General features: G+C 40.4%; 1 protein-coding gene across 1 annotated transcript in view; it reads right to left on the reverse strand.

Moving 5' to 3' along the window:
- Positions 1–11,888, reverse strand: part of LOC124044055 (WD repeat and FYVE domain-containing protein 2-like) — a 37,905-nt gene extending 26,017 nt beyond the window's left edge. Inside the window, exons 1-5 of the mRNA XM_046363418.1 lie at positions 11,206–11,888; positions 6,991–7,058; positions 6,735–6,808; positions 6,030–6,084; positions 5,602–5,752 (exon numbers count right to left, since the gene is read on the reverse strand). Coding sequence (XP_046219374.1) covers positions 5,602–5,752; positions 6,030–6,084; positions 6,735–6,808; positions 6,991–7,058; positions 11,206–11,342 — 485 coding nt within the window. The 5' untranslated portion in view covers positions 11,343–11,888. The remainder of the gene's footprint in view (positions 1–5,601; positions 5,753–6,029; positions 6,085–6,734; positions 6,809–6,990; positions 7,059–11,205) is intronic.
- Positions 11,889–16,577: the final 4,689 nt, after the last annotated feature.

The raw sequence follows: 16,577 nt of genomic DNA on the forward strand, positions 1-16,577 counted from the left end.
ATGACCTCACAGAGCTGGTTGGTATTGAGTGCCCTCCACAGTGGAGTGGACTCAAACCTTTCATCTCGCCATTACAGAAAACTCTCTGGAGCGCTGCCTTGGTGACCGCATGACAGAAGGCTGTTGTTAGCATCTCCCAATAAGAACTACTTGGACGCTAATCTGGCTCCTTCTCTGGTGTACCCCACAGCGCTTCGTTGTTATAAAAATATACACTTGTTTGAGGTGAAGGAGACAGTCAAAAGCCATTACCACTTGAAATATGTTTTGTGGCTTTACATTTCACTTAAGTATCCGTTAAGATAAAGTGCCTTCAGAAAGTATTCATACCCCATGACTTATTCCACATTGTTGTGTTATAGCCTGAATTCAAAATGGATTAAATGTATTTCTTTTTTCCTCATCCATCTACACACAATACCCCATCAGTTCCAATTGGCTCATTCAGCCCCCTCCTGTCCCCTGTAACTATTCCCCAGGTTGTCAACGTACTGGGTAAAATAAGGGTTTTTATAAACAGGTGAAAACATGTTTTGACATTTTTGAAAAGGTACTGAAAATGAAATACAGAAATATCTCATTCACATAAGTATTCACACCCGAGTCAATACATGTTAGAATAATCTTTGGCAGCGTGGTTTTTGATCATTGCTAGACAACCATTGAAGTTTTGCCATAGATTTTAAAGCAGATGTGCAGTAACAGTCAAAAGTTTGGACACCTACTCATTTTTTTTTACCTTGTAGAATAATAGTGGACATCAAAAATATGAAATAACATATGGAGTCATGTAGTACCCCACAGAAGTGTTAAACAACTGAAAATATATTTTATATTTGAGATTCTTCAAAGTTGCCACCCTTTGCCTTGATCACAGCTTTGCACACTCTTGGCATTCTGTCAACCAGCTTCACCTAGAATGTTTTTTCAACAGTCTTGAAGGAGGTCCCACATTTGCTGAGCACTTGATCGCTGCTTTTCCTTCACTCTGCGGTCCAACTCATCCCAAACCATCTCAATTGGGTTGAGGTCGGGTGATTGTGGAGGCCAGGTCATCTGATGCAGCACTCTCCTTCTTGGTCAAATATCCCTTACACAGCCTGGAGGTGTGTTGGGTCATTATCCTGTTGAAAAACAAATGCTAGTCCCTAAGCACAAACCAGATGGGATGGTGTATCACTGCAGAATGCTGTGGTAGCCATGCTGGTTAAGTGTGCTTTGAATTCTAAATAAACCACTGACTGTGTCACCAGCAAAGAACCCCCACATCATAACACCTCCATGCTTCACGGTGGGAAACACACATGCAGAGATCATCCGTTCACCTACTCTGCGTCTCACAAAGACATGGTGGTTGGAACAAAAAAATCTCCAATTTGGACTCATCGGACAAAAGGAAAGATTTCCACCAGTTTAATGTCCATTGCTCGTGTTTCTTGGCCCAAGCAAGTCTCAGCTTCTTATTAGGGGTCCTTTAGTAGTGGTTTATTTGCACCAATTCGCCCATGAAGGCCTGATTCACACAGTCTCCTCTGAACAGATGATTTTGAGATGTGTCTCTTACTTGAACTCTGTGAAGCATTTATTTGGGCTGCAATCTGAGGCTGGTAACTCTAATGAACTTATCCTCTGCAGCAGAGGTAACTCTGGGTCTTCCTTTCCTGTGGCGGTCCTCATGAGAGCCAGTTTCATCATAGTGCTTGATGGTTTTTGGTGCGACTGGCTCCCGGGTTGGATGCGCGCTGTGTTAAGAAGCAGTGCGGTTTGGTTGGGTTGTGTATTGGAGGACGCATGACTTTCAACCTTCGTCTCTCCCGATCCCGTACGGGAGTTGTAGCGATGAGACAAGACTGGATACCACGAAATTGGTGAGAAAACGGGGTAAAAATTCAAAATGGAAAAAATGAAAAGAAAAAAAAAGTACTTGACATTTTCCGCATTGACTGACCTTCATGTCTTAAAGTAATGACGGACTGTAATTTCTATTAGCTTATTTGAGCTGTTCTTACCATAATATGGCCACAGTATTTTTACCAAATAGGGCTATCTTCTGTATACCACCCATACCTTGTCACAACACAACTGATTGGCTCAAACACATTAAGTAAAGAAAAAAATTCCACAACGTACTTTCAACAAAGGCACACCTGTTAATTGAAATGCATTCCAGGTGATTACCTCATGAATCTGGTGGAGAGAATGCCAAGAGTGTGTAATGCTGTCATCAGGGCAAAGGGTGACTCGGCCACTCAGGAACATTCACTGTCTTCTTGGTAAGCAAATCGTGTAGATTTGGCCTTGTGTTTTAGGTTATTGTCCTGATGAAAGGTGAATTAATCTTCCAGTGTCTGGTGGAAAGCAGACTAAACCAGGTTTTCCTCTAGGATTTTGCCTGTGCTTAGCGCCATTTCTTCTCCCCAGTCTTTAACAATTACAAACATACCCATAACATGATGCAGCCACCACTATGCTTGACAATATGGAGAGTGGTACTCAGTCATGTGTTGTATTTGCCCCAAACATAACACTTTGTACTCAGGACAAAAAGTTGTGCTTTGCCACATTTTTTGCAATATTACATTAGTGACTTGTTGCAAACAGGATGCATGTTTTGGAAAATGTTTATTCTGTACAAGCTTATTTCTTTTCATTCTGTTAATATAGTAGAGTAACTACAATGTTGCTCCAGACTCAGTTTTCTTCCTATCACAGCCATTAAAAACTGTTTTTTAAAGTCACCATTGGCCTCATGGTGAACTCCCTGAGCAGTTTCCTTCCTCTCTGGCAACTGCGTTAGGAAGGATGCCTGAATAATTGTAGTGATTGGGTGTATTAATACACCATCCAAAGTGTAGTTAATAACTTCACCATGCTCAAAGGGATATTCAATGTCTGTTTTTTCACCCATCTACCAATAGACGCCCTTCTTTGCGAGGTATTGGAAAACCTCACTGGTCTTTGTGGTTGAATCGGTGTTTGAAATGTACTGCTCGACTTGGGGACCATACAGATAATTGTATGTGTGGGGCACAGATGAGATCGTAATTCAAAAGTCATGCTAAAAACTATTATTGCACACAGGAGTGAGTCCATGCAACTTGTGAGATATTATGAAGCAAATTTTTACTCCTGTACATATTTAGGCCTGCCATAACAAAGGGGTTGAATACTTATTGACTCTAGACATTTCATCTTTCCATTTAATTAATTTCTAAACATTTTTTAAAAAACATTCCACTTGGACATTATAGGGTATTGTGTAGGCAGGGATTTTTTTTATATATTTTTAATCCATTTTAAATTCAGGCTGTAACAACAAAATGTGGAAAAAGGAAAGGGGTGTGAATACTTTCTGAAGGCATTGTACAGTCGTGGCCAAAATTTGAGAATGACACAAATATTAATTTCCACAAAGTTTGCTGCTTCAGTGTCTTTAGATATTTTTGCCAGATGTTACTATGTAATACTGAAGTATAATTACAAGCATTTTATACATGTCAAAGGCTTTTATTGACAATTACATTAAGTTGATGTAAAGAGTCAATATTTGCAGTGTTGACCCTTTTCAAGACCTCTGCAATTACCCTGGCATGCTATCAATAATCTTCTGGGCCACATCCTGACTGATGGCAGCCCATTCGTACATAATCAATGCTTGGAGTTTGTCAGAATTTGTGGGTTTTTGTTTGTCCACCCACCTCTTGAGGATTGACCACAAGTTCTCAATGGGATTAAGGTCTGGGGAGTATCCCCGAGCCACTTAGTTATCACTTTTGCCTTATGGCAAGGTGCTCCATCATGCTGGAAAAGGAATCGTTTGTCACCAAACTGTTCCTGGATGGTTGGGAGAAGTTGCTCTTGGAGGATGTGTTGGTACCATTCTTTATTCATGGCTGTGTTCTTAGGCAAAATTATGAGTGAGACCACTCCCTTGGCTGAGAAGCAACCCCACATGAATGGTCTCAGGATGCTTTACTGTTGGCTGATGGTAGCGCTCACCTTGTCTTCTCCGGACAAGCTTTTATCCAGATGCCCCAAACAATCGGAAAAGGATTGATCAGAGAAAATGGCTTTACCCCAGTCCTCAGCAGTCTAACCCATGTACCTTTTGTAGAATATCACTCCGTCCCTGATGTTTTTCCTGGAGAGAAGTGGCTTCTTTGCTGCCCTTCTTGACACCAGTCCATCTTCCAAAAGTCTTCGCCTCATTGTGCGTGCAGATGCACTCACACCTGCCTGCTGCCATTCCTGAGCAAGCTCTGTACTGGTGGTGCCCCGATCCCACAGCTGATTCAACTTTAGGAGACGGTCCTGGCGCTTGCTGGACTTCCTTGGGCGCCCTGAAGCCTTCTTCACAACAATTGAACCGCTCTCCTTGAAGTTCTTGATGATCTGATAAATGGTTGATTTCGATACAATCTTACCGGTATGAGGATTCTGTGCTATGGACTATAGCCCATTACCATATATGTGATTGAATATTATCTGCTGTTGGCTTGTGTGGATGTATGTATGCATTTTGCAACATAGCTGACTTGAAACATTGTTAACAGTTTCAGGGCCATGGGCCTTTCTCATGATGGAAAAATACAGAATAACATGAAGACAGGAACTCTGCAATTGGGTTGGGGGGGGGGGCACATTCAGAACGTAGTGTTGCGAGAACAAACAGTCTTTTGTTAGATAACAGGAGCCAGGTAACAGTATCGAGCATGAGCGCATAGATATTCTTCACAGCAAGTTACATCTATCAACTGGAGCACCCGGGGGCTGGTACCAACTCGTTCGACAACAATGAACGATAGGCTGGGTGAGTCTAAACCACACCCAGTCTCTACTCTGACAGGCCAGCTCGGGAAGCAGGCACTAATACTGTCATCAGGGTATATTATAATATCTTTGTCAGGAACAAGTCAGTTCTCTGTTTTTGCCCTGCGAGGTGGGACAGAGAGCCCGTATACACGAAAATCGCATTTAACATTTATTGCTTAGCTAATAAAAAATACATAGTATACAATCGGTGACTCATTGCCATATTTATCCTGATACCAGATTCAAATTGACGCAATTCTAACACCGGCAGCAATATCCTTGCCTGTGAAGCCCTTTTTGTGCAAAGCAATGATGATGGCACATGTTTCCTTGCAGGTAACCATGTTTGACAGAGGAAGAACAATGATTCCAAGCACCACCCTCCCTTTGAAGCTTCCAGTCTGTTATTCAAACTCAATCAGCATGACAGAGTGATCTCCAGCCCTGTTCTCGTCAACACTCACACCTGTGTTAACAAGAGAATCACTGACATGTCGTCAGCTGGTCCTTTTTTAGCGGGGCTGAAATGCAGTGGAAATGTTTTTGGGGGATTCAGTTCATATGCATGGCAAAGAGGGACTTTGCAATTAATTGTAATTCATCTGATCACTCTTCATAACATTCTGGAGTATATGCAAATTGCCATCATACAAACTGAGGCAGCAGACTGTGAAAATTAATGTGTGTCATTCTCAAACCTTTTGGCCACAACTGTATATGTGGCATAGCAACATCATGTGAATAGCATAGAAAGAGTAGAATAGGTTGTTTCTAACTGATGAAGGATACTGTAGTCCAGAGACCCAGGCTATGGTGTGGTATAACCCCAGCTGTGTTCCACTCTCAGAGCAGTGCCAGGTGAGGTTCTTGTCCTGTCCTGTACTAAGGACCCACTCCATCTCCAACACAAAGAGCACCACTGTCACTTTGCCCTGGTGGGCTAAAAAACACACACTTATGAAACACATCATGATAATAAAACAGATAAAACAATACAGGTATATATGACCAAACATAGTATACAGTAGATGGACTGGTGTTCTTTGCATCCTCAATCTTAGCTTATTGCTTTTAGAGGTCTTGCAGATAAAACCAAGCAAAGTGCCAATGACAGAAAAAATATATATATTTTGACTGGTTTAATCCCTTCCTGCCATTGACCGGAGTCAGCTGAGTCACACAGAGAACACAGCCTGTGTCTACACTTCCCTTCTCACCCTCATAGGTCCTTTCCGGGGTCATCTTGTTATAGTCTTCAGACAGGATGAACTCCTGAAACACAGGAAGTCACTCACTGGTTTTCCCAAGAAGTAGAGCAATATTTATTATGGGACATACTTTTGGGTCAAAATTATCCAAATAACTTTACGAAGAGGCCTAAGCAAAAACGGAAGTGCTTAGCTTTAAAATTATTTCCATGTTATTTTTAGACAGGCAATTATTCTGCAAATAAATCCCATAATCTACACATAATGACAAAGGGTTTTACAGCAACCCTAGCCTACATGTCCAACGAGATCACCAATTACAAAAATGTGAGGGCAATTATTCTACAACTCACTTAAATTTCCCAGTGAAACAGCCATTCCTGAAGATGAAAGCATATTTACTATCCCAGTGTTGATTGATCCACCTAACTGCTTAGCCAATCATGCAAGAGATTACTCAGAGATACAAACACTCTGGGAGTATAGATCAGTGCTGAGTGTCTGGAGAAGCAAAGACTCGGTAACACACAGTAGCTACTCAGTGACCCGCTGATGTGAAACCATGACAACCAACCCCCAAACTGACCCTGGCACTGGGGTACAAGCTTTGGTAGCCATACGTGTGTCAGGGATGAGGCTGGATGCTAAGTAGAAAAGTACATATGTAACACCCATACATGAGTGTATGTTAAAACTACATAAATTGTCACTTACAGAGATGGTTCCATTCTCCATTCCCACAGACAGCCTCCTGGTCTCTGGGTTAAAGGACATACAGGAGCATGAAGCTACAAAAAGAAAGAAATGACAGGTCTAAGAAAAGTTGGTGTGTATTAAAACTGGAACAGATGCTAAAACAGATTCCATACAGACAGAATAGCTAACGACAGCTCACAAAATGAGGCCAATGGAGTTTAGGCCTAGATGCTTAACTCCATGCATAAGTAGCTAATGAGAGACGAGTACTCACCTGGCATAGTATGATAGGTGCTGGGCCAGTACTGGCCACTGTCTCTCTTCAACCATATCCGGATCGTCCTGCGGGTCAGATGCAAACTTTGGTAATGGTATTACGGTAAAATCTCCCTTAGGTTTTATGCAACCACGTTTCCCAAAAACTCTTAAATATCTGCTCCAAATTCAGATTAAAAAGATGTCTGCAGAAAGAATGGAGTGTCAGCTATAACCTGGCATCTTGAGTTTGAAAAAAAAAACACGATTTTGTTGAAGTGGATTTAGACCCGGTAACGAAATTGCACCATGGGTTCCTGATCTGTACTACACAGAAATTCATAATTACTGATCATCACCGATCCTCCACCAAATGTCCCAGTGGGTGCGAGACACTGTGGCTTGTAGGCTTCAGCAAGGCTGGAAGGCTGCTTCAGCAAGGCTGGAAGGCTGCTTCAGCAAGGCTGGAAGGCTGCTTCAGCAAGGCTGGAAGGCTGCTTCAGCAAGGCTGGAAGGCTTCTTCAGCAAGGCTGGAAGGCTTCTTCAGCAAGGCTGGAAGGCTTCTTCAGCAAGGCTGGAAGGCTTCTTCAGCAAGGCTGGAAGGCTTCTTCAGCAAGGCTGGAAGGCTTCAGCAAGGCTGGAAGGCTTCAGCAAGGCTGGAAGGCTTCAGCAAGGCTGGAAGGCTTCAGCAAGGCTGGAAGGCTTCAGCAAGGCTGGAAGGCTTCAGCAAGGCTGGAAGGCTTCAGCAAGGCTGGAAGGCTTCAGCAAGGCTGGAAGGCTTCAGCAAGGCTGGAATCGGGCAGATTGGTCTTTGTGAAGGACACATGAATCAAGCCACGTGCAAGGTTGTCCTGGAAGAAAACTGACTTTCTGCTTTGACAATGTTCCCCAACTCTGAGGATTGGTTTTTCCAGCAGGACAATGATCCATGCCACACAGCCAGGTCAATCAAGGTGTGGATAGAGGACCACCAGATCAAGACCCTGTCAAGTCCAGCCAAATCCCCATTGAAAGCCTCTGGAATGTGATCAAGAGGAAGATGGATGGTCACAAGCCATTAAACAAAGCTGAGCTTCTTGAATTTTTGCACCAGGAGTGGCATAAAGTCACCCAACATCAATGTGAAAGACTGGTGGAGAACATGCCAAGACACATGAAAGTTGTGATTGAAAATCAGGGTTATTCCACCAAATATTGATTACTGAACTCTAAGTTAAAACATTAGTATTGTGTTGCTTGAAAATGAATATGAACTTATTTTCTTTGCATTGTTCGAGGTCTGAAAACACTGCATCTTTTTTGTTATTTTAACCAGTTGTCATTTTCTGCAAATAAATGCTCTCAATGACAATATTTTTAATTGCAATTTAGGAGAAATGTTGTGAGTAGTTTATAGAATAAAATAAATGTTAATTTTACCCAAACACATACCTATAAATAGTAAAACCAGAGAAACTGATCATTTTGCAATGGTCTCTTCATTTTTTACAGAGCTTTATGTGAAAATGGAGCGTTTTCTATGTTTTGTGGGAAAAACGAGGGGAATATAAGTGTTAACAATCACATAATGTTATTTTAACCAATTATGAGTAGGCATTGCCTACTAAATTGGTTGATTCTGTCTTTGGAAACACTTATCTTCCTCTATCCTTTTTTAATACAAAACATAGAAATGTGCAATTTACACAAGCTGTATGATGTTGGGCTGGTGAGATGATGAATATAAAGTTGAACATTTTTTAAATTTCCCTTTAATAATTCATAAAGAAAATGAACACACGTAAAATCACAATAACAAATTGATAGGTCTATCATTGCTTGTTACTTATGTGACCTTTGAATGACTGGAATGAGCATGTGGTTGAGACTGTGGGAATTTTATGACACGCTAGAGAGAGATGACCAGTGGGCTTTCATGTCAGCTGACTGACAAGCCCGGTTGTTTTTATGCAACATCTGCATGACAGTATATCAGTGGTCGATAGCCAGACAGACAGTGTAGAAGTCAGGTTTCTGATGAGATACATCTCTCTCTCTGCCTATTAGTTTTAAAGCGGGGTGACATTGGTACACATCAAGACCAATGTGTACAGGTCTAACGGAGCGAAGACGCTAGGTGACCACGTCCAGCCAGAAAGAGCCATGACGACATGCTGCATACAAAATAAGCTCAAGCTGACTAAACTCCATGTTGAAGAAAGTTTCTGATGACCTCAACCAACGGAATTGAGCAGAGACCAGGCATTGTGGAATTCAGCTTTGGATACAGCGATTTCACCCAAGGTCAATACTTTTTTATTTTTATTATGAAATGATTGTGCCTAATTGTCTTCAGTAGTTTCATGCCATTGTTTGTTGAAATCCATACTTTGTCAATAAATGCTACTTAAATATAGCGTCATTAAAAAAAATACTTGCCCTATCAGATTCTCTGATTCTGCATATTTTTTATACTGAATGTAACCAGGTCTTCAACCAAACCCTAATATAGATAAAGGGAACCTGAGTTTACAAATAACAAAACCCACTTAAGATATGCACCTACTGTAATGACACCTGATTGTATGAAATATTATACCTTAGCTGTTAAAACAAAAATTGGGCCAACCAAGAATCTATTTTTTTTAAGTGGTTTGTTGTGCACACATTTATGAACATCTGCAATCTCACCTTTGCTAGAGTAGCTCAGGAAGGTTAGCCGCCACCACACACACTGTGTAGCCTAAGGGAGGGGTAAATCTAGTGAGTCTTGCATAGAAGGTGTGGGAGGAGCTGCGAATGGAAATTTCCCCATTGAAAGTCTAAGGCCTTTGAAATGCATTAAATTGTATGCATATATTGCTATGGTTTAAAAAGTAGAAATAGTATCAAAACGATTGTCAGATAATCTAGTCTGAAGTAATCAGTAATGTTAGCTTGGTGTCTCTAGCTCAAAGTTTTTGAGCAGGGGTGGGCAGAAGAAAAATAATGTGAGTATGTTGACTGAAATTACATAAGAGTTGCTGTTATAAACACACTAAAACCCTAAAAATATTACCTCTGGTTAGGTCAGTAGCATATGTGTGTGATTAATTGCAATAGGTCAAAATAAATAACTTGAATGTCAATGATTTATTGTGTACAACATAAAATGTGCATAAATTAACAGATCATTTGCATATTAAATGCCAATGTGCATATTTCATACATTTATTTATCCTTTATTTTATTTAACCAGGCAAGTCAGTTAAGAACCAATTCTTATGTACAATGACGGCCTACCCAAGCCAAACCCAGATGACAACTCTGGGCCAATTGTGCGCCATCCTATGGGACTCTCAATCACGGCCGGATGTGATACAGCCTGGATTTGAACCAGGCACTGTAGTGATGCATCTTGCAATGAGATGCAGTGCCTTAGACCGCTGCGCCACTTAAATGCATACGTATATATATATGTAATCCCAATTCATTTTGAAATGCACATTGTATAACCCTGCATGTCATTTTGATTGGAAATTCGTATCCTGGAATGTTTGTTAGTTAATCTGAGCCCACCTGTGTCATTTTGGTGCTATTTTTGTTAAACACTTTCTCTAGCGACCTTTGACCCAGAATTCGGACACACAAATTGTATTATCTCAGCAATGGTAAGATTTAACTGTATTATTGACTATATGTTTTGTTTATTCCATGTGTTACTCTGTGTTGTGTTTCGAACTGCTTTGCTTATTCTCGGCCAGGTCGCAGTTGTAAATGAACTTGTTCTCAACTTGCCTACCTGGCTAAGTAAAGGTTAAATAAATTACATACATGAAGCAAAGTGTACTATGCTTCTGAAATTCTGTTGAATCATTGGGTATGCTCAGTTCAAGCGATGTTTATTTTACCGCCCCAACACCCTACTAGAGGACAAACATAAGAACAAGGTAAGCGTTATATAGTATTGACCTTTACCGAATCGATGTGGTCGGAACTGAATTACACAAAGCCTGGTCTCTGCTCAACTCCGTTTGTGGAGTGAATAAGAAATGTTATTCACCTTGAGTTTAGTCAGCAAACGTCGCATAAATAAACTCGAGCAATGACCGAGCGGTCGTCGGTTCGGAGGGAAAACCCACTAATTGATAGGGATCTTATAGCGTCAAGTTTGCATAGAAATTGTGCAAAATGTATGTAATATTGTAACGTTAGCTAGTCACATATTCGAAAACATGGTCTCATAAAAGGGTATAGTAAAGCAGTATCATCCTACCTGTCATCAGACACGCTGATCACCCCGTCCTCCTTTGGAATTATAACCGCCGTGTTCACAACATCTTGGGAAGACTCGATTTTATTGAGCAGAACAGGCGTCCGAGTCTGCGGTTTGGGTTGTATTTGTGCCGCCATGCTGGAGGTATAGCTCCTTCGCCAGTTCTGTCTCTCCGTAACATAACACCCTAATCGAGCCGCATAGGTATTCTAGGTTGTAGTAGCTAGAAACTGTTTGAACACAACGACCCGTGTGTTGCAACAGCCAAAGATGCTGCTTGTCAGCTGACAAGACATTCACCTACTACGACGCCCATGTTCGAACCATAGACATGCGCGAAAAAACTAGAACGCAAGGCTACCGGAAGTTGCAATATTGTTTTACTTGTTACTGTATATACAAATGGTTAAAACAAACTAGAAATTAGCACATACTGATGAAATCATGTGATATTCAGCATTCTTACTATGTAAACAGTTATGCAATATTAATGGCGTATTTTTGTAGGTACTAACGGAGGCAGGCTAACATTTGCAATTGCTCATAGGTCAAAGCAATGACGTTTGAAAGCTTATGGGGAAATGCAAAGCCGGAGGTATTTAGCTCCTTCGTAACATAACACTCTAGCCGAGCCGCATAGGTTTTCGAGGTTTTAGTAGCTAGAAACTGTTTGAACACAGCGACGCGTGTGTTGTAACAGCCAAAGATGCTGCTAGTCAGCTGACAGGAAATTGAACAACGATGCCCATGTTCGCGCCATAGATATCGAAAAAAATAGAATGGAAAGGCTACCGGAAAATCAATATTAGAAAAGTTGTACTTGTTACTGTATATGCTTAACTAAATGCTATGGTCTCATATAGAACTAAACGTATAAGATCTCCTAAACCTGCAGTTAACCTCAACCCTAATTTCTGGTGACTATCCCAAAACTCCATTCTTTTCCCATTAATTTCACCTATAGGAATGTTCAACGAACCAGAGGTAGAAAATGCTAACTAATTTCCGATTTTTAGGACTACAAGCTGACAAGTTCTATTGATTGGCTTGAATAAAACCTTTCTGAATAAATTAGGCTATAGCAGCTGCAGTATTATTATCCCATTGAATTTTTTTTAAAATATGAAATTTGAAAATTATGCACAAACGAAAACATCACTTTCGTATGGTAATGACGAAACCTTCAAAATAAAGTCTAGCATTTCATCACATTGCATTTTAATCAATGGCCACTTTTTTAAGACCAATAATGAAAGTTACAATGTTGCGACTGATATGTATAATATTGGGCTGTAGAGGAAACACCTGTCTTAGCTAAAGTGGGGTGGAAATTATTCAGTATGGTCTCGAGTTCTAACCAAATATGTTTTTAAAATTATATACATGTATATTTATTTTTTTACAAAGACATATGTTTTGTTTTTTTGCGGGACTGTTGGCAATGTCACGTTCTGACCTTAAGTTCCTTTGTTTTGTCTTTGTTTTAGTATGGGGTGGGCCGTCTATTTTCCTTTTTCTATAATTTGGGATTTCTGTGTTTGGCCTGGTATGGTTCTCAATCAGAGGCAGCTGTCAATCGTTGTCCCTGATTGAGAACCATACTTAAGTAACCTGGTTTCACTTTTGAGTTGTGGGTGATTATTTTCTGTGTCAGTTCCACACGGAACTGTTTTGGTTTTGTTATTTCACATTGTCGTTATTGTTTTGTTCAGTGTTCATTATTCTTATTAAACAATATGGACACTTACCACGCTGCGCATTGGTCCTCCGATCCTTCCTACTACTCCTCCTCGTCAGAGGAAGACAACCGTTACAGGCAAGGCCTGCTGCGGCTTTTTACTCCGCCCCCTCCATTGCCCCAATGCAATACTGTATATGGAATACAAATCGGGCTGTAGAGAACCTTACTACCTATCCCAGCAAAAATGTGGGTCTCTACTAACCAAATATGTTTTGTTTTTGAGAGGGACCATGGACTGTCATACATATCCAGCAGTACTTCGTACTCTGCCCCCACCATTTCCCCCAATGCAATACACATATGGAATAGGCTACATGGGTTGTAGAGAAAAAACGTTACTAACTATAGCTAGGTTTCCATCCAATTGGCGACAGATTTTCATGCAAATATTCTAAAATCTACATAAAAAAAAGAGCACTTTCTCACCAGAAACCACGTTTCAATCCAGTTTTTATGTGAGTAGTCATATCCTATATAAAGAAAATAATGACAGCTGTGATGAACAGGTAGTTTTGGTACAATAAATGCAGACAGATCATTTTTAAATACCAAGGTAAACAAGGTGACTTTTCACAGAGTGCACAGACTTGGAGCTCGGAGCGACAAGGCCAAGGGTCCCAGACCTATCATCTCAAACTTTGAACACTACCAACAAAATGAGCTAAAAGGGACCAAATACGGTCTCAATTACCAATTTTCACAGGAGATAAACGAACGTCACAAGAGACTGTATCCTGTACAGAGGCAACAGAGGGAGAGTGGTAAGTGTGCCTGCCTCATTGTGGACAAACTCTTTATAAATGGACAGCTCCATAACACCATGGCTGTACTAAATTCTACAGTGACTTCAGGTTATGAAAAAAAAGGATGTAAAAATGTGAACACTATGAAGTTGATATGAACACACACGCACTCAATTACATGCTCGCTTAGACATACGGACTTATACATACACACCTGATCTCTCTCTCTTCTCTCACTCTCTCATTCTCCTCTCCCTCTCTCCCCTTTCTCTTTATCGTCGATAAGTTGTCTATAATTTAATGTTTTTTATTTGTCTATGTATTTGTCTACATGTTTATCTATGTTTACAACAAGCCAGGGGATGATATCAGAACGGGGAAGATATCAGAACAGGAATGTTGTGGAATAATAACATATTGTACGGGATACATTTGTACTGTAGTGAAGCCGTCTCTATAGTAATGCAAGGTCTCTTTCATGATCATGTAAAACGTCAATTGCTATGGCAATACTGGGATGTGTTTTTCAATTAAAATGATGCAACTATGATGGTGATATGATATGGATTACAATTATCACCCTGAATACTAAGGCTATACTCACTTCATGTTACACACATAGACACTCAACCATGCAAATTGTCTGGGTTACTATTTATTTGGACATCACACATTATAGTCTTACTCTAATCCAGACATCATACACACTCTCACTAAATCACATCCAATATCATACACATCATCCTACTCATATTTACTACACACATAATATCTTGGCCCAATTTTCCAACATCTGTGGCATTGGCTCACAGGCAAACAGGCAAGGGAATACAACAAATATTGCTAGAACCTGTTTCTTGAATTCTAAATATCAGACATTTGAAATCTCAAAATATGACTGTCATAATACCTCTTATGGCAGTAACTTAACAAGCACTAATTATGGTCAATTTAGACTGAGAATAGTATGCTAATCCTTTGCACATGAACGCTCACTATTTCGGGAACAATTGCAATCAATATATATATTTACGCTCAGGGTGTCGCCGGGATCTTTGCTGAAAAGTTTGTTTCTGTTGGAGAGTTTCCTTCTATCTCTCTCTCTCTCTCTCTCTCTCTCTCTCTCTCTCTCTCTCTCTGTCTGTGTGTCGTGGTTAGAGGGGATAGTTCAGAGTGACATTCATTCATGTTGTTGTATAATGAATGTTTCAGCGGTTGTCGTTATTCGCGTTCAATGATACCGAATTCCTAGCTGCAGACTAATAATTCATATCAAAGACTTGTTCTTATTCTGTTGGTATCGATAGTCTAAGAGTTTAACCACGTGGTATGGTTAAAAGATTCAGCAATCGTCTCAATCTTTGTCCTCTCGTGATTGAGAGAAAACATGGTCTGTAACCTTTGTCCTCTTGTAATGGAGAAAAACATGGTCTAGTGAGAACTTCTCAAAGTTGGGGTTTTATTCAGGAGTTGCAGAAAAGGGCTTGTCCCAGGATGCCCGACCCTAACTGGGCTCATGGGCGGTCCTCTGATTTAGTTCAACTCAAAATGGAATTGTAGTTTCCTTCATTAAACAGTCCAAAATCACATTACACAATTTTACAAACAGTATCATCCTCAGTGTTGGCCGTTTGCAGTTATCTCTTGGGGAGAGGAGGATGGCAGTGTCTGGAACCATTCTATGTTCCCTCTGAGGTTGCCCTTATCTTGAACTAGAGGCTCACTCTCCTCTCCGTGAGCTTGTCCAGGATGGGTTGTATTTGGGATGGGAGCGTCTAAAATGACAATTGATATATCCCATTGGATGAGGTAATGTCTTGGTACTATTTTGTACCAAGAACGAGATAAGAGCTTCGTTTAGGAGACCAAACTGAACAATAATTTATAGCTAAATACTGTCTGGCGATGGGATACTCCTCTCTCAAGTAAAATCTTTCTTTGTATAATGTTCATAAGATCTGTTATTTGTCATGTCGACTAGGGGGGTGGGTCTTTGCTATAAAGGATCTCAGTTGCCAATATGTAAACACTCTCAGAGAATTCATTTATAGACACTGAATTTATCTGAGAGTCACAGAGTTGTGATGGAGCTCATATAATTAAAGATGGACTTTATGATAACTCTGACTTGTGTGTGGTTTGCTCTCATGATTTGGTAATACAGGAAATTTCCACTACAACCTCATATCTGAGGCTATTAAATAAACAGCGTTATGGCAATGTGGCCGACACCGTCTCTCATGACTTTTACAAACTTGTCCCAAACGGACCAGTTCGTAGCTGGATTCTTCACCAATCTTTTATACCTTCTCCGGAACATAAATGTTGCTCGGACCTCAAGTTCTGTGAGGTGGAAGAAATTCCTTTGTTCTCTATGAAACTTCACTCTGTCTCTATACTGTGTCCATGAGACAATCTCTTCCAGGAATTTACGACCTCTCTGACCACAGCAGCCTAGTTGTAGGAGGCAGGGAAGAGGGGGATGGGGCTTGCTGTACCCAAAGAGGGCAACGTCATGACAACTGTTTACAGGAAACTCGCTCTACAAACTTAGATGAAGTTGCGTGGAAAAAGAAATGAGGTGGTGAAATAATTTTCTGTCATGGACAAAGGAACTCAAAAGGTGTGATGATATTAATTAACAAAAATGGTGATCTGAATGTGCAAATAGTCAAGAATGATTCGCAAGGAAGGTGGATCTTTCGGAATATGAAAGTGGACGAAAAAGAGATTTGGCTCATTAATTTATATGGTCCAAATCAGGATGATCCATATTTCTTCGAAAATATTCATACCAATTTATTGAACTTACAAATCAAATCATTATGGTGGGAGATTATAACACAGTGTTAAGTACCTCAATGGACCAAAAAGGAAATCACTCTACA

The sequence above is a fragment of the Oncorhynchus gorbuscha genome, linkage group LG09, assembly GCF_021184085.1.
Source record: "Oncorhynchus gorbuscha isolate QuinsamMale2020 ecotype Even-year linkage group LG09, OgorEven_v1.0, whole genome shotgun sequence".
Lineage (NCBI taxonomy): Eukaryota > Metazoa > Chordata > Actinopteri > Salmoniformes > Salmonidae > Oncorhynchus > Oncorhynchus gorbuscha.